This window comes from Salvelinus fontinalis, chromosome 17 (genome assembly GCF_029448725.1).
Source record: "Salvelinus fontinalis isolate EN_2023a chromosome 17, ASM2944872v1, whole genome shotgun sequence".
NCBI lineage: Eukaryota > Metazoa > Chordata > Actinopteri > Salmoniformes > Salmonidae > Salvelinus > Salvelinus fontinalis.
Genome location: NC_074681.1, coordinates 11,227,418 through 11,246,863, shown reverse-complemented (window position 1 = coordinate 11,246,863; position 19,446 = coordinate 11,227,418). Strand labels below are relative to the sequence as shown.

Here is a 19,446-nt window from a genome sequence, read left to right as displayed (position 1 = left end):
AAACATTATACTACCTCATTATAGTTGTTTGGTAGGTAGAAACATTATACTACCTCATTATAGTTGTTTGGTAGGGAGAAACATTATACTACCTCATTATAGTTGTTAGTAGGGAGAAACATTATACTACCTCATTATAGTTGTTTGGTAGGTAGAAGGCTATTTAACCGTAATAACAACCACAAAGTTCTTAGACAATCTGTCAAGCAATCAGGAGTTTAAATCTCCCTGAAAGAAATACCAATAGCTTCATATTTCCATATAAATGCTTCATACTATGAAATCCTCTTCATTGTACCAAGGCATGTGTATTGTGTCCATTTTTTGCATAGCAACACACATCTGCCAACAATTACAATGAGGAAAATACAATCTTCAGTTTGTGATCAATGGAAGAGTCTTATGGAAAATATTATTCTTGGTTAGGATTGTTTTGAACCATCTAAAACTTACTTTTAACCCTTGGCACTGTGCATTAGGGTGGGTGGGCCTATAGCTATGAGGGTGACGGGGGACAATAAGGCTCTGTTTGTTTAGCTTACAGAACAGCATTTTGCCAATTTAAGACTGGTGTGTATGTGTGTTGCTCAGTCTACCGCTATTCCACTGTCTAACTGTTGGAATCTGATTAAGGAGTTTATATGACTGAAGTACGTACAACAGAATCATCTTTCTGTGAGCAATAAGAAATGGTATAATCAATATATCATGTATTTATAGTGTAGTAATGTCACGCCCTGACCTTAGAGAGCCATTTTATTTCTCTATTTAGTTAGGTCAGGGTGTGATGTGGGGTGGGCATTCTATGTTGTCTATTTCTTTGTTTTTGGCCGAGTATGGTTCACAATCAGAGGCAGCTGTCTATCGTTGTCTCTGATTGGGAATCATACTTAGGCAGCCCTTTTTCCCACTTTCTGTTGTTGGGATATTGTTTTTGTTAGTTGCTGGTTTAGCGCTACTATTCTTTACGTGTCGTTTATCTTGTTTTTTTTGGTGTTCATTTAATAAATTCAAAATGTACGCCTACCACGCTGCACCTTGGTCTCATTCAGACGACAGGCGTAACAAGTAATTCATTCCATGATATTACATGAAGAGGTTGTGAACTAGTCTTTTCTGTTAGGGGACATCTTCATGTGTCCAGTCCTTACTGGAGCCCCTGGCAGTGACGGCGACACACAGGCAGTAATCCAGGCAGTGTAGAAATCATGTTTTATACCCTTCTGTATATTCATGTTCTTCTTCAGATCATCCTATTTCTATACGTAGTGTGAGGCACATATTAGTACCGTATCATATTCTATTTATGCCCAATAGTAAGTGATTGATGCATTTAAGTTGTCAATAACTGTTCACGCATCACATCAAACATAGCCATGCAGGCAGGAAATGCATGCCGTGATGTCATGCATGTGGCAGAGAAGTCATAGGTTAAGACAGAGAGATGGTTGTTTAGCTCCCAAACATGACAGATCTCTTTCTTCTATGAAAGAAAATGTGTCTTTTAAAGATATTCTTAGAATTTATGTGTGTGTGTGTGTGTGTGTGTGTGTGTGTGTGTGTGTGTGTGTGTGTGTGTGTGTGTGTGTGTGTGTGTGTGTGTGTGTGTGTGTGTGTGTGTGTGTGTGTGTGTGTGTGTGTGTGTGTGCGTGGTAATCGTTTAAGGTCCGATGCATCTGTTTTTATCTTATTATCAAATAATTTCTGGGTAACAATTAAGTACCATACTGTGATAGTTTTCAATTAAAATCGTCAAAAAATAAACAAATATTGCTTCTTAGTAAAGAGCAATTTCTCAAGCAAGAATTTTGCTAGGACTGTCTGGAAGTGGTCTGAGTGGGGAGGGGAAAACTGAAAACTAGCTGTGATTGGCAGAATCTTTTTCTTTTTTCTTATTGGTCTATTAACTAATTTACCGGCCAAAACTCCACCCCACCAAAACAGGCAGACATTTCAGTCAGTCTTTTCAAGCAGCTCTTACACTAAAAGGGCATTATCATAATTTTCACAATTTCACAGAATATTCTAAACTCATGTGTGGAAATATATGTAAAACACAGGAAATCACGTTTTTGACTGCACTGGGCCTTTAAGAGTGTGTGCTTTTGACACAGAGACTATGGATACAGTGTGGAGAGAGAGGTGGCTGTTCAGACAGGGAAGAGAAGAGCACATGATCATCACTTTCTCTTTCTTTCACCTCAGGGATAGACAGAACACTCCTTATCTGTTCTCTACTAGTCGGGGGAGAAGGGAACGTTTGTTGTGTTGAATAAGGAGGCAAAAAGGAGAGGCAATCCAGTCCCCAATAAAAAATAAAATATAGGGAATATAATTTTTTTACTTTCCATTTCGAAGTACAAAAAATGTGCGTTTCATCACCATATCTAAATGGAAAATTTCTTCACTAATCCTAAAATCCTTAAAACCTAAGCATTCCCAACCAATCGAATCTCGAATGATACTAGGTATCCTCTTATCATCATGTTTTTATCACATTTTATGTGATCATTACAAAGTCTATCTATAAATGTAACAAATAGACAATTGTGTTGTGGTGTATCTAAGACACTTGGGTTGTGGTGTATCTAAGACACTTGGGTTGTGGTGTATCTAAGACACTTGGGTTGTGGTGTATCTAAGACACTTGGGTTGTGGTGTATCTAAGACACTTGGGTTGTGGTGTATCTAAGACACTTGGGTTGTGGTGTATCTAAGACACTTGGGGTGTGGTGTATCTAAGACACTTGGGTTGTGGTGTATCTAAGACACTTGGGTTGTGGTGTATCTAAGACACTTGGGTTGTAGTGTATCTAAGACACTTGGGTTGTGGTGTATCTAAGACACTTGGGTTGTGGTGTATCTAAGACACTTGGGGTGTGGTGTATCTAAGACACTTGGGGTGTGGTGTATCTAAGACACTTGGGGTGTGGTGTATCTAAGACACTTGGGTTGTGGTGTATCTAACACACTTGGGGTGTGGTGTATCTAAGACACTTGGGTTGTGGTGTATCTAAGACACTTGGGTTGTGGTGTATCTAAGACACTTGGGGTGTGGTGTATCTAACACACTTGGGTTGTGGTGTATCTAAGACACTTGGGGTGTGGTGTATCTAAGACACTTGGGTTGTGGTGTATCTAAGACACTTGGGGTGTGGTGTATCTAAGACACTTGGGGTGTGGTGTATCTAAGACACTTGGGGTGTGGTGTATCTAAGACACTTGGGTTGTGGTGTATCTAAGACACTTGGGTTGTGGTGTATCTAAGACACTTGGGGTGTGGTGTATCTAAGACACTTGGGTTGTGGTGTATCTAAGACACTTGGGGTGTGGTGTATCTAAGACACTTGGGGTGTGGTGTATCTAAGACACTTGGGTTGTGGTGTATCTAAGATTGATAAACGCAAGGTTTTAGTTTTGCAACAACAAATAACTAGGGTAAGGATTCTTACTTTATTTACTTTGATAAGCAAACACTATTGACTACTAATCTAGTTGTTCATGCATCGTCTGAGACTAAGAATATCTGCGACCAAATGATAGGCACTTTAAAACCCATGGAATGGAACCTAGATCTGAAGTTACAGGAATTATAAGAGGGAACTACTTGGCCATCATCTTGATTTCAGCTGAAGTATATCTTGGACCTGCTTATATTGTGTACACAAAGATGGTATAAAAAATAAGATGGACGACTTGAAGTCGTTTCACTGTAATGCATGAGCTGGGCTATCTACACACCACATGACATCACTGTGACGATAAGGCTGGAAACATTGACACAGAGACACAGTCCAATACAAAATGGCATTACAGAACAAGCAACACGGAGGCATTTCGCAAAACAATATCAAAAAACAACAATCCAAAACACACTGAATATATTAATAATGACTAATAAGGTTCATGTTGCCACATTATAATATAACTAAAACCACCCCAAAAATGTGTTGTTGGTTAGAACAGGCATCGGTTATCGTGTGGTGTCTATGTCATCCAAAGAGGAATGAAGTTGCCCATAGTCACTGATCTTAGGTCAGCATTGTGTTTTTTCCTGTAATGGTTAAGGTTAGGATTTAGGTGAATGTAAACTGATCCTAGATCTGCAACTAAGGGCAACTTCTACCTGCAGTGCATTTGTCTGACTCATGGTGAAATGGCTAGACAGAATATCCCAGAGAGTTAGTAACAGTGCCCCCTGTAGCCCTGTCGGCCGGTCCCTGCCCGTCCCCACCTCCAAAGTCAGACTGCCTCTTAGCTGCCCTCTCCAGTGCCAGGGCCGTCTTCCGGGTCCTGGTTAGGACCTCTTCCAGTTGCCCTCGCAATGCCTGAACAGAGTCCAGTTCTGTGAGCAGGTCCTGGGTCTTCTCTGAGCTGCTGGGAGAGGGGCAATGACACAACGCACAAACACAAACGTCCTCAAAACTGATTGCATGGTTTGAACAGTTTTACCTGGCCTACAACTGTATATAATAATGTCTACCGACACTGAAGCTTCGTATGTACCTGCCTGTCAACAGATGTGGGTATCGTTAGGTACCCAGGTGTGTATTGTTAGGTACCCAGGTGTGTATTGTTAGGTACCCAGGTGTGTATTGTTAGGTACCCAGGTGTGTATTGTTAGGTACCCAGGTGTGTATTGTTAGGTACCCAGGTGTGTATTGTTAGGTACCCAGGTGTGTATTGTTAGGTACCCAGGTGTGTATTGTTAGGTACCCAGGTGTGTATCGTTAGGTACCCAGGTATGTATCGTTAGGTACCCAGATGTGTATTGTTAGGTACCCAGGTATGTATCGTTAGGTACCCAGGTGTGTATTGTTAGGTACCCAGGTGTGTATTGTTAGGTACCCAGGTGTGTATTGTTAGGTACCCAGGTGTGTATTGTTAGGTACCCAGGTGTGTATTGTTAGGTACCCAGGTGTGTATTGTTAGGTACCCAGGTGTGTATTGTTAGGTACCCAGGTGTGTATTGTTAGGTACCCAGATGTGTGTATTGTTAGGTACCCAGATGTGTGTATTGTTAGGTACCCAGGTGTGTATTGTTAGGTACCCAGGTGTGTATTGTTAGGTACCCAGATGTGTGTATTGTTAGGTACCCAGGTGTGTGTATTCTTAGCCTCAGTAAAGGCCCGTCACTCTACCTGTCTCCTCTAGTCTGGATGTGGTTCAGACTCTGGTACAGCCTCTTCTCTGCCCTCAAAGCATTGTTCAGCCTGTGGTACTCATTGACCAACTGTTCCAACACACTCTGACAGAGAGGGAAGGAGAGGGGGAGGAAGAGACAGAGTGAGAGACAGAACGAGAGAGAGAGAGAAATTGTTGACACACACTCCACTCAGTAGGCTAGACACCAGACCTTAACAAGGACAATGTTGTAGGCAATAAAGAATTTAGGCAGAGAGGGATACCTGGTGGTCAGTGCTGGAGGGCTGGTCCCTGACTGTTATTTCTGGGGCCAGGATCTTAAATCTATCCTCCTGCTTTTGGGCCTGCTGCTGGGCCTGTGTGAGAGCTGAGCGCAGGGCTGAGAGCTCCAGCTGAGCCTCCCTCTCTTTCTTCCTGACCAGCTGCAGCTCTTCCTGGATGGCATGTACCTCTGCTGCCCCCTCTTGTGTGGAGGGCTCCATGCTCTCCTCCTGGCCCTGCATCAGACTCTGTAGAGGGAGGACAGTGTAGTGTTATGTTATGACAGTTTTACTACTTGAGACTCTGTTGAAAGTTTTTTGGTATGTTACGCATGTGTGCTTGTGTGAGTCTAGTCTAATTTATATAAGCTAGTGTGGAAATGTACAGTTTCATAACAGAGAGAGAGAGAGAGAGAGAAAGAGAGAGAGAGAGAGAGAGAGAGAGAGAGAGAGAGAGAGAGAGAGAGAGAGAGAGAGAGAGAGAGAGAGAGAGAGAGAGAGAGAAATACACACACAATGTGTTCTCCAATGTCTCAGAATTTACCTGGATAAAAGTCCCTTTCTCTTTTAGTAGGTTCTGCAGTTGCTCTGCCTCTCCCGTTCTCTCCCTCTCTCTCTCCTTCCGCAGCTCGCACATCTCCCGTTCCCGTGATGACAGCTGCCTGTGCAGCTCCTGCAGCTGGCCCGTCCGCTCGCCAATCACCTGGGAGAGCCTATCAGAGCAGTCCTGAGAGAGAGGAGGCGGTAGGGAAGTAGAGGGAGAGGAAAATGGTGTGGAGAGAGAGAGGTGGAAAAAAGAAAAGAGAATCTGAAATCGACTATCGCTTTATATGTCCATTCTACGGTATATCATTCAATTTCTATAATATACTGCTGTTGGGCTGGGTGCACTGAAAAGCTGATATGAGCTGATTCTCAGAGACTGATCCTAGATCAGTGGTGTGTGTGTGTGTGTGTGTGTGTGTGTGTGTGTGTGTGTGTGTGTGTGTGTGTGTGTGTGTGTGTGTGTGTGTGTGTGTGTGTGTGTGTGTGTGTGCGTGCGCGTGCGTGTGTGTTTGTGTGTGTGTGTGTGTGTGTGTGTGTGTGTGTGTGTGTGTGTGTGTGTGTGTGTGGTACCTGTATATACTGGTCCTTGGTGCTGATGGTGCTGAGCAGGTCCTGGACCTGTGCTTGGTGTTCGTGGCTCTGGCGGTTGCGGTCTGACAGAAGTTCCTGGAACAGTTTCTCCTTCAGTGCGAGGCGAGCCTTCAGCTCCTCCACCACCTCACTGGGGCCTGCCTGGACCTTAGCCAGGAGGGCTGCCGTCAGGTCCTACAGACAGACAGACAGACAGACAGACAGACAGACAGACAGACAGACAGACAGACAGACAGACAGACAGATTATCAGTACACCTGTTGTATTTGTAAGGGTCAGAAATAAGAGCAGGATTTTCTTGTTGGACTAGCATTGCAAGTCACTTATTTCAGCCAACAATGAAAAGCTTCAACAATGGGCAGAAATTAGTAGACTGGTTGCACTTTGGGTACAAGAGCAAACAGAATGCAAACTGGTGCTATAGCCAGTCCTCACTAGCGTGACCTAGCGTAGATTTAGTTTGGTGTGTGTCCGGGGAACAGTGGGTTAACTGCCTTGCTCAGGGGAAGAACGACATATTTTCACCTTGTCAGCTCAGGGACTCGATCCAGCAACCTTCCAATTCCTGGCCCAACACACTAACCACTAGGCTCCCTGCCATATGTGTAGTGTATGTGTGTGTGTGTTTACCTGTGTCTCCCGGCTGCGTGTCTGCAGGGCAAACTGTAGCTGGTTGATGAGTGTGTCTCTCTCTCTCAGAGTGCTCTTCTCTCTCTCCTCACTCTGCTGCTGGAGCCACTGCAGGTTCCTGTGGGCTTCTGCTGCCTGCTCCACATCCAGCTCCTTACCCCGCACCAACGCGTCCAGACTCTATACAAACACAGTCTAAACATATCAATGTACTGTAGGACACACAGTCTAAACATATCAATGTACTGTATGACACACAGTCTAAACATATCAATATACTGTAGGACACACAGTCTAAACATATCAATATACTGTAGGACACACAGTCTAAACATATCAATGTACTGTAGGACACACAGTCTAAACATATCAATGTACTGTATGACACACAGTCTAAACATATCAATATACTGTATGACACACAGTCTAAACATATCAATATACTGTAGGACACACAGTCTAAACATATCAATGTACTGTAGGACACACAGTCTAAACATATCAATGTACTGTAGGACACACAGTCTAAACATATCAATATACTGTATAAACTCTAGATGTACTTGTGTGTGTATTCTCATTGTTGCTCAAGGTATCTTTTTTGTGTGTGTGTGTGTGTGTGTGTGTGAGCATGTGTGTGCGTGTGTGTTTGTGTGTGTGTGTGCAAATGTGTGTGTGTGTACCGTGATGGTCTCCTGGTTGTTGAGCAGTATGCAGCGGAGTCTCTCCAGGTCTCGTTCTTTCTCTCGGAGGGCCAGCTGTAGACTCCTCACCTGCTCCTCCCTCTCCTCCAGACAACGGAACTTCTCATCTATAGACCGCTGGACAGAGAGAAAGAACATGTATTATTCTGGACAGAGAGAAAGAACAGTATTATCATTATTATTATTATGATCAGTATTATTATTATGACCAGTATTATTATTATGAGCATTATTATTATTATTATTATAATCAATATTATTATTATTATTATTATGACCAGTATTATTATTATGATCAATATTATTATTATGATCAGTATTATTATTATTATTATTATTATTATTATTATTATTATTATTATTATTATCAATATTATTATTATTATGATCAATATTATTATTATTATGTTCAGTATTATTATTATTATTATTATTATTATTATCAATATTATTATTATTATGATTTTACATTTTACATTTAAGTCATTTAGCAGACGCTCTTATCCAGAGCGACTTACAAGTACATACATTCATACTTTTTTGTACTGGCCCCCCGTGGGAATCGAACCCACAACCCTGGCGTTGCAAGCGCCATGCTCTACCAACTGAGCCACACGGGGCCCTTCAGTATCCTTATTATTATGATCGGTATTATTATTATTATTATTATTATTATTATTATTATGTTCAGTATTATTATTGTTATTATTATTATTATTATTATTATGTTCAGTATTATTATTATTATTATTATTATTATTATTATGTTCAGTATTATTATTATTATTATTATGTTCAGTATTATTGTTATTATTATTATTATTATTATTATGTTCAGTATTATTATTATTATTATTATTATTATTATTATGTTCAGTATTATTATTATTATTATTATGTTCAGTATTATTATTATTATTATTATTATTATTATTATGTTCAGTATTATTATTATTATTATTATGTTCAGTATTATTATTATTATTATTATTATTATTATGTTCAGTATTATTATTATTATTATGTTCATTATTATTATTATTATGATCGGTATTATTATTAGTAGTAGTAGTATTAGGATCTTATTATTATGATCATCATTATTAGCCAACTGACATTTACTCCTGAGGTTCTGACTTGTTGCACCCTCGACAACTACTGTGATTATTATTATTTGACCATGCTGGTCATTTATGAACATTTGAACATCTTGGCCATGTTCTGTTATAATCTCCACCCGGCACAGCCAGAAGAGGACTGGCCACCCCTCATAGCCTGGTTCCTCTCTAGGTTTCTTCCTAGGTTCTGGCCTTTCTAGGGAGTTTTTCCTAGCCACCGTGCTTCTACACATGATTTGCTTGCTGTTTGGGGTTTTAGGCTGGGTTTCTGTACAGCACTTTGAGATATCAGCTGATGTAGGAAGGGCAATATAAATACATTTGATTTGATTTGATTATTATTAAGATCAGTATTATTATTATTATGATCACTATTATTTAAATATTATTATAATAATTATGATCATTATTATTATTATTATTATGATCACTATTGTTATTATCTTATTATCATTACATTATTATGATCTTATTATTGTTATGTTATTATTATTATTATGATGATTATTTTGAATATTATGATTATGATGATCCAGTATGTGTGTGTTCTTACCTCCAGTGCTCTGTCCCTGTCCCTGATGCGTTCTCTCAGTTTGTCCATCAGAATATCTCTGGGTTTGGAGCTGTCTACTGATTCCAGGAGCTCAGAGTACTCCTACACACACAGAGCGAGATAGGGTTAGTGTGTATGTGCTTAAGTCTGTATGTGTGTGCACTTATGTGTATGTTCAGTGTGTGTGTGTGTGTGTGTGTGTGTGTGTGTGTGTGTGTGTGTGTGTGTGTGTGTGTGTGTGTGTGTGTGTGTGTGTGTGTGTGTGTGTGTGTGTGTGTGTGTGAGTGTGTGTGTGTCTCACCTGTAGCTGGCTCTCCTTGTCCTGTAGGGAGAGTTTGAGCTGTGTGATGTTCTTGTCTCTCTCCTGAACCTCCATGTGCTTCTCTGCTTCGCTCTCCTTCTGCTGAGCCTCTTTAGCCTGCAGCGCAGAGCGGGACTGAGCCAGGGCACTGAGCAAGTCCTACGGTGGGACAGAGGATAGGTTACACACACCTCCTACATCACAGGGGTTCAGACACACAGACAGACGCACGCACGCACGGACGTACGTACACACACGCACACACACTGACCTTGTTGTGTTTGTCGGTGACCTCCCTATGCTGCAGTGCCTCCTTTAGATCAGAGTGGAGCCTGTCTTTAGCTCTGGTCAGGTCCTCAGCCTGTCTCTGGCTCTGTCTTTGAGCTCTTTGACTGGCTTCCAGCTCCAGACCCAGGGTAAACAGAGAGCTCTGTACCCCCACTAACTCACCCTGCAGCTGGGCTAGACCCGAAACCTCACTGCCTCCCTCTGGAGCCTGGGAGAGCAGACCAAACAAACAAGAATCCCTGGGGTTAGTCTGGGCATGGGGAGGAAGGGTGTCTGTCTCCATCTATCTATCAACAGTTGGGTTATTATGGCTCTTCATTAACCCGTATCCTGCTCAGTGTTTTATCTGGATCTGTCTGGGGTGTGTGAGGTCTCACCTGTTGCGTGATCTGGTTGTGGTGGGCCATCTCTCTCAGTTTACACAGTGTGGTGTTCTGCCCCTCAATTAACTGGTACAACTCCTGGGCCTGAGGAAGAATATTCAGTAGTGTAAAGTACTTCAGTAGAAATACTTTAAAGTACTACTTAAGTCGTTTTTGGGGGGTATTTGTTCTTTACTATTTATATTTTTGACAACTTTTACTTTTACTTCAGTATATTTCTAAAGAAAATAATAAACTTTTTACTCCATACATTTTCCCTGACATCAAAAGTACTCGTTACATTTTGAATGCTTAGCAGGACAGAAAAATGGTCCAATTCACGCACTTATCAAGACATCAACATCCCTGGTCACCCTGCTTTCTCTGATCTGGCAGACTCACGGACTCACGAAACACACATGCTTTGTTTGGAAATTATGTCTGAGTGTATGAGTGTGCCCCTTGCTATCCGTAAATGAAAAAGATTAGCTTAATATAAGGAATTTGAAATGATTTATACTTTACATTTTATTTTGATACTTAAGTATATTTTAGCAATTACATTTACTTTTGATACTTAAGTATATTTAAAACGAAATTTACTCAAGTAGTATTTTACTGGGTGACTTTCACTTTTACGTGAGTCCTTTTCTATTAAGGTATCTTTACTTTTACTCAAGTTTGACAATAGGGTACTTTTTCCTCCACTGGGAATATTCTGTAAATCACTGCTGATGTAATGGTTGGTCTCTGTAGCTGAGTTGAATATTCTGTAAATCACTGCTGATGTAATGGTTGGTCTCTGTAGCTGAGTTGAATATTCTGTAAATCACTGCTGATGTAATGGTTGGTCTCTGTAGCTGAGTTGATAGCGCATGGCGCTGCAATCCCAGGATTGTGGGTTTAATTCCCGGGACCACCCAGACGTCTGCATGGCGACTGTACGTCGCTTTGGATAAAAGTGTCTTCTAACTGGCACATATTACTATTATTTTAGTCACCAGGCTCAAATGTTTCTGGGGCGGTGATTCATGGTAGACAACACACCTCGTTGTCCTTGGTACTGACAGAGTCGGTCAGGCCCTGGATGGTGTGTTCTTGGTTCTGAGCTGCCTGACGGATAGAACGCAGATCACACTCCATCTCACTGAGCTTCTCCTGCAGCTTCTGGAGAGGGGGAGGGAGATGGGGAGAGGGAGAGGGAGAGAGAGAGAGAGATTTATTCTTATGTGCTCCAATGTTTCTCTGTAGCAGTGCTGTTTGGTGTGTGCGCGTGAGTGTGTGCGCGCATTCATGTGTATATATGTGTGCGCTGAGTGTGCGCGTGTGAATGCACATGCTTGTGTGCATGTGTGTGTGTTGTATGGATGGGTAATGTCTCTGTGTAGCTGTACTGTTTGGTGTGTGTGTTGTATGGATGTGTAATGTTTCTGTGTAGCTGTACTGTTTGGTGTGTGTGTTGTATGGATGTGTAAGGTCTCTGTGTAGCTGTACCGTGTTGTTGGCCTCGCTCTCCTGGATCTTGGTCTGCAGGGACTGGACCTGGAGCTGGGCCTTCTGCAGCTCACTGATACACTGACCTGCTGCACATTCATACTGGTTCAACTGGCTATGCTGCTCCTCGATCAGAGTCTGGAATACACACATACACAGGGGTGAACACACACACACACACACACACACCCACACACACACACACACACACACACACACACACACACACACACACACACACACACACACACACACACACACACACACACACACACACACACACACACAGAGGTTAACCTGCTGTAGCCAGACAAAACAGTAACCTGCTGTAGCCAGACAACACAGTATTACAATCCAACCTGCTGTAGCCAGACAACACAGTATTACAATCCAACCTGCTGTAGCCAGACAACACAGTATTACAATCCAACCTGCTGTAGCCAGACAACACAGTATTACAATCCAACCTGCTGTAGCCAGACAACACAGTATTACAATCCAACCTGCTGTAGCCAGACAACACATTATTACAATCCAACCTGCTGTAGCCAGACAAAACAGTATTACAATCCAACCTCCTGTAGCCAGACAACACAGTATTACAATCCAACCTGCTGTAGCCAGACAAAACAGTATTACAATCCAACCTGCTGTAGCCAGACAACACAGTATTACAATCCAACCTGCTGTAGCCAGACAAAACAGTATTACAATCCAATCTGCACCAAGCTGGGCTGCAGGGTTAGAGTCAATTCCATTTCAATTCTAGTCAGTTCAGGAAGAACACTTTGACCAGCTAGGCTGGATTTGAAATGGAATTGACCCCAACCCTGCATCGCTGTGTTGGTAACTGGACTGTACTTTTGAAACCAAACATGATGTTCACTCAGCTGTGTTATTAAAAGCAGATTTATCCTGAGGATATTCTCTCGTGTGTGTGTGTGTGGGGGGGGGGGGGGGGGGGGTATCTAGTGCTGCTCTTAACCTATCTTATATAACCATAACCTATCTTAGCATCACCCTTAGACCCTTACAGCATTAACATGTCAGCATTCACATCCTATATTTATAGGTTCTCGCTATGCTACCCTACACTACACTACATTACACTACGCTACACTACATCACCCTACGCTACACTACATTACACTACGCTACATCACCCTACGCTACACTACATTACACTACACTACATTACCCTACACCACACTACATTACCCTACGCTACACTACATTACCCTACGCTACACTACATTACCCTACACTACATTACACTACGCTACACTACATTACCCTACACTACATTACCCTATGCTACATTACACTACACTACCCTATGCTACCCTACATTACACTACGCTACCCTACCCTACATTACACTACGCTACCCTACATTACACTACTCTACCCTATGATACCCTACATTACCCTACGCTACATTACACTACCCTACACTATGCTACCCTACATTACCCTACGCTACATTACACTACCCTACGCTACATTACGCTACGCTACCCTACGCTACTCACACACACACACACACACACACACACACACACACACACACACACACACACACACACACACACACACACACACACACACACACACACACACACACACACACACACACACACACACACACACACACACACAGACACAGAGATTTAAGTGCTACAGAGTGCACATCCTCTAATGTGCATCTTCTCTGGAGAGGGGGAAGGAGAGGTTTAGGTGATGGACAGCTGGATTACCCAGCTAATTAGCTAGGAGCATGGAGAGAACGGGAATATTCTCACGGTTGGAAGCACTGCACTGTGTGCTGGATTCACAGACAACCAAGTAACCTCCTGGAATATTCTTTACATCTAACAGATTATTAAATATGCCACAAATACGATTTGTAGTAAAATAAGGTATCCTATTGAAAGAAAAACACTCCTTCGGATTTTACTATCTGGCAAGTTTGAGCAAAGACAATAACATGAGATTAGTGAGCCGATGTCCAGAGCTGGCTTGAGAGCCGGCTGGAGAGCTGCTGTGGTATACCTGGTGGGGGCGCGGGAGAGGACACTCATGATACAGATCCTCCCACAGCTCCTCCATCTCAGCCAGGTCCAGACCCCCATCCATCTCACTGTCCAGCCTGATCAGAGGGGCCTCCACGTCGGGTACATGGCCATGAATCTCCCCCTCTCCATTCGGACTTCGATGCAGCAACCCCAAGGCCGGCTCATAGAAGCAAAGTCTGGAGCTTCTATTGCTGGGGCTCTGTCTGAGCAGCACAGGCAATCTGCTTCCCTTGGGGCTCTGGACGGGCCGGTACACACAGTTCTGGACCAGGCAGAGGGCCAGGGAGAGGTGGGATGCGGATCTCAGCGGGGTCACCAGGTCGTGCTCCTCAGACAGGGAGTCAGAGAACCGGTCATCCAGGGGGTCCCGGGGGTACCCTAGCCCCTCGGCCCCATCTTGGATAGCAGACAGCCGGGTAGATTCTCCAGCTATGTCCAGGGAGTCTATGGAGGGGCTGGAGCTGGCTCGACCCATCAGGGTACGGTCACTGTCTGAAGCCCGGGACTGAAGCTTGGACCCAGGGACCAGTGTGAGCGAGGAGTGGGTCCCCTCTGGCTCTTCCTCCCCTCCTCTACCTCTTTCTACTCCAATCACACTGGCCGAATACCTCGTCGATGGGCCACAGGAAATACTTCGTGCCAACTTCCTTGGTACTTTACACACAGCCTCGTAGTCCGAGTCCACGACTCGCCACGCTGTGCACCCTTGGCACTTCCTATGTGAAGGTGTGACTGTCCCACAGCGTTGTGACCCCACAGCCGTCCCCTCTGACACTGGGCATTGAGGGCGATGCCCATGATGATGACCCCCGAACTCCAACCCCTCTTCAGCCCAGGACTCATACAGAGAGTACACCAAGTCCTCCTGGAGCAGAGCACAGTACTTAGCATGGGTCAGACCAGACATGTCCACCATACCTTCCCCCTGTACCCCTCCTCCCGTACCCCCAGGCCCGGTAACAACCCCTCCACCACCGCCACCCTCCTCCCCGTTGGTCTTCCGGTAGAGGCCTCCGATGAGACCCCGTAGCCGGTGTTTCTCCTGGAGCAGCCTCTGCAGCCGTTCGATGGACAGAGCCTCCACACGGGCGACGACCGTATCAAACCTGTACATACGCTCTAGTATGAAGGCACACTTGGAGCAGGCGAATTCGCCGCGCCCATCCCGGGTCAGCTCTCGCCCCAGGGCGTGGGACAGAAGCACTTGGAGGTTGAGTTTGGAGGCGGGGTGGAAGATCCACCGGCGTTGGTTACCGCAGAGCTCACGCGCGCAGACACGACACGCCTCCTTCATTCTGATGTCCAGCATTCCACACACACACTCAGACAGAGGCCAATCACCTTAGCTTGAAGACTTTAGTCTAATGGTGAAATACTGTTTACTGTCAAGTGTCCTATAAATAATAAATAACAATTGATTGATGGAGGTGAATAAGATGATGCTATTGGCTCCAATATGACTAATGCTCATCCTTCAGAATAATCACTTTAAATCTCTGTGTAAAGATCATTGAAGATGGGAATATATTGCATGTAACAGTCCTCTTTCTCTCTCTTCAGAAGATGAATAAATACCACTAACACTTCATAAAAACAACAGATAGGCAGTCATTAAGGAAATACTAATATTGGCACTGGTAGCCTGCAGGGAAACGCACACAGCAGCAAGTAAAAGAGATGCTCACAAAATCCAATGCTCTTGACATAATGACTATTTTTATTTCATAACCCGACCAGCGTTGTTGCTTCAGTAGGACTATGAAGAATTTGGGTGAATTGTAATTGCATATTGCTTGAGCAGATGGCAGCCAGCAAGTTTTCCAGTATCCTTGGTCACCGATTCTGTTGCATTCCGTATTGGATATTCTGAAGAGATGGGTTAAAGTCCGAAAGGGAAAAATAAAGTCATTCTGGTGTCATGCGCCTTGCATATTCCCTAAATACACAAACCACCAGACTTTTCACTCCAGGTGACTTCATCTCGCGTTTACCAAAACAAGAAAAACACGCGCACGTTCCGCTGCATCACTTATATTAGCTGTCATTGGGAGGCTCGCACTGTCAGATAGATTATCACCGGTACGTTAGGCTACGGCGGTATCGCTTTAACTGAAGATCGTCACCGCGGATAATTGACACACCAAAACAATTCATTCGGTAGCGGCAATCAGGTCATCCGCAATCATTTGACATTCATTCATGATTTACAATGTCAACAGTGGAGTTAGCTCACTTCAGCCCCGCGATCCTTTGGGCACACAATGATGTGGCAGCTTTGTAGCACTGGCTAGACCTGGCTGCAGGCACGGAGCGCACCATTTCATGCAATAGGGGTGCAAGATATCTAATCGTCTATATCAAGAGGTTAAAAAGTGTCCCTATCTGACATGATAATACACGTTTTTTCTTTCATAAAATGAGCTAAATTTCGGTCTATTTTGTTAAAGATGTTGAATAAAATACTTTGACGATCTCTAATGCTCCCCAGGATGCCCTTAGTTATTCTGGTCCACTCTACACTAAGCTTTTGTATTCGCTTCAACGAACTGGTGAAATGCATATTACCGTGTAGTAACATGGTGACAGTAGTGACGCTCTGAAACGTAAATGACTTTATATTCACAGTGTTTTGCATAAACTCTTGTAAGCCAGTAGAAATAATCTAAATGAAAACATCATTTTCTCTGCTTTGTTCATTACCACCAGGCTATTTTTGTGCTTTTATGGGGCCAATACCAATTACTGAAACAGAACCACATACTCAGTCAGAATACCACATACTCAGTCAGAATACATTTCGTGATATCAAATTCAATGTGGAATTGATTATATATTTAACAAAGCAAAAAAAACATTTACCTCCTTGGGTAGCATGTTTAGATAATACACACACACACACACGCACGCACGCACGCACGCACGCACGCACGCACACACACACACACACACACACACACACACACACACACACACACACACACACACACACACACACACACACACACACACACACACAGCCCAAGGGTTGACTTGAACTAATTTCCACTGAACAGGCCGAGCAGGCTGCATAACCTTTCCTTCCTCATATTGAGCCTCCTCTATATGCAAATAAGATCTCATAAATACACTTACAAGTAAATGCCATTAATGCATTGCAAAGCAGAGGGGATACATTTTACATAGATTTTCCTATTGTCAAACCATTTCAGTTGGTAGAGCATGGCTGCACTGCCAGGGTTGTGGGTTCGATTCCCGGGGCCTCCCATTTGTAAAATGTATGCATGCATGAAATGTAAGTCGCTTTGGATAAAAGCGTCTGTTAAATGGCATATATTATTATATATTATCAGGCAAACACTTCCAGGTGGATGGTTCCAATGTTCCAATGGTTCCAATGGTTCCAGATCTGGCATGTATGGCATGATTGTATGAGTGAAGATACACTGTAAAGGTAGTGGCTCTAGAACTCAACAGATCTCAACAGATGGGCTGGCCACAGCTCTCATAGTGCTGCTTGCTGTTGAGTGTAACAACAAAGTGCTTCTATTCTACTCCATACACTTAGGGCCTGGAGTCTTTCCTGTCTGACCACATGTCCTGACCAGGGAGAACTCTGGACTCTAGTTATAGCATATAGTCATGTGGTCAAGAATCATTATTGTATTGTATTCTACTATATTATATTATATTCTATTCAAGAACTCCATATCACAGGAGGCCCAGGCTCCAATGCCTTCAACCAGGCGCCTGTGTTTGGGAAATAGACTACAACACAAGGCTATCCATTACAGTTAGTCATCAGGAAGAGTGATTTAAAGCAGAGAGGGAAACACAGTGACACAAGGACAAGAGGGCCATAAAACCGGTTACTACAACTACATATGCTACAAGACCAGAACAAAGAGAGGGGCACTAGTTGTGCAGTATGCACCGGCACTGCTGGATGTGGGACTGCTATTGTAGCCTGTGCTGTGAATGGAGGGGTGTAGACTGATATGTTGAAATATGAAGGTAAACCGGATTTGCTAGAAACATGAGGCAACATGAGAGACGCTGCCGCATACAAATTAACTTACTGACAATAAATTAACTTACTGACAATAAATTAACTTACTGACAATAACAATAAATTAACTTACTGACAAGGGAAACCCAATGACATTGAAACATCACATTTGGCTACAAACTTTAAAATATGGTTTGGCTGTGTGAATAAATGAGCTGTACAAAACCACATTACCCAGAATGCTCTAGGGTCATAGGTTTCCACAGTGACCAGTGACTGTGTATCCCTGAGGGTGTGCACACAGACAGTCATGCACTCACACTGTGACTGCACATATCAGCTTTGATTCTCAAAATAGCATGCTGCCTCAGAACAGAATGTTACAAATGGCCACTAGGTCCAAGTCTCTCTTGGAAAAGGAATGGGTTAAACCAAAAGGGATGGGTTAAACCAAAGGGGATGGGTTAAACCAAAAGGGATGGGTTAAACAAAATGGATAGGTTACCAAAAAGGATGGGTTAAACCAAAGGGGATGGGTTAAACCAAAGGGGATAGGTTAAACCAAAAGGGATGGGTTAAACAAAATGAATAAGTTACCAAAAAGGATGGGTTAAACCAAAGGGGATGGGTTAAACCAAAGGGGATGGGTTAAACCAAAAGGGATGGGTTAAACAAAATGGATAGGTTACCAAAAAGGATGGGTTAAACCAAAGGGGATGGGTTAAACCCAAGGAGATGGGTTAAACCAAAAGGGATGGGTTAAACCAAAAGGGATGGGTTAAACCAAAAGGGATGGGTTAAACCAAAAAGGATGGGTTAAACCAAAAGGGATGGGTTAAACCAAAGGGGATGGGTTAAACCAAAAGGGATGGGTTAAACAAAATGGATAGGTTACCAAAAAGGATGGGTTAAACCAAAGGGGATGGGTTAAACCCAAGGGGATGGGTTAAACCAAAAGGGATGGGTTAAACAAAATGAATAGGTTACCAAAAAGGATGGGTTAAACCAAAGGGGATGGGTTAAACCAAAAAGGATGGGTTAAACCAAAGGGGATGGGTTAAACCAAAGGGGATGGGTTAAGCCAAAAGGGATGGGTTAAACCAAAGGGGATGGGTTAAGCCAAAAGGGATGGGTTAAAACCAAAATGGATGGTTTAAACCAAAAGGATTTGGTTAAACCAAAAGGGATGGTTTAAACCAAGCATTCCCAAACTGGGTTACGCGCAATGCCGTCGAGGGTACGACAAATAAAAATGTGATTCACATTTAACAAAAAATAAATAATAATAATATTTAGAAAAAAGATAAATCATTTCTTCACATATTCAAAGAGTACATTTATATTTTCCAATGGGGCTATACATTTGGGTAAGG

The 19,446-nt window shown here is 43.0% G+C and overlaps 1 protein-coding gene and 1 non-coding gene across 8 annotated transcripts in view; both read right to left on the bottom strand.

Annotated features, from left to right (window-relative positions):
• The window catches only part of LOC129813685 (myomegalin-like), a 114,947-nt gene that overhangs the window by 31,338 nt on the left and 64,163 nt on the right, over positions 1-19,446 (bottom strand). For 4 of the 7 annotated variants that reach the window (XM_055866092.1, XM_055866095.1, XM_055866094.1 and 1 more), the window contains exons 1-14: positions 14,045-15,745; positions 11,993-12,130; positions 11,546-11,665; positions 10,514-10,603; positions 10,120-10,344; positions 9,849-10,007; positions 9,548-9,649; positions 7,856-7,993; positions 7,173-7,352; positions 6,522-6,716; positions 5,950-6,132; positions 5,409-5,654; positions 5,142-5,248; positions 4,235-4,377 (exon numbers count right to left, since the gene is read on the bottom strand). In XM_055866092.1, the coding sequence (XP_055722067.1) occupies positions 4,235-4,377; positions 5,142-5,248; positions 5,409-5,654; positions 5,950-6,132; positions 6,522-6,716; positions 7,173-7,352; positions 7,856-7,993; positions 9,548-9,649; positions 9,849-10,007; positions 10,120-10,344; positions 10,514-10,603; positions 11,546-11,665; positions 11,993-12,130; positions 14,045-15,376 (3,358 nt within the window). In that variant the 5' untranslated portion in view covers positions 15,377-15,745. The other 3 variants (XM_055866098.1, XM_055866093.1, XM_055866097.1) reach the window with 3 other exon arrangements.
• Positions 8,423-8,498, bottom strand: trnaa-ugc (transfer RNA alanine (anticodon UGC)). Its single transcript has one exon. It is a non-coding gene; the product is annotated as a tRNA-Ala (tRNA).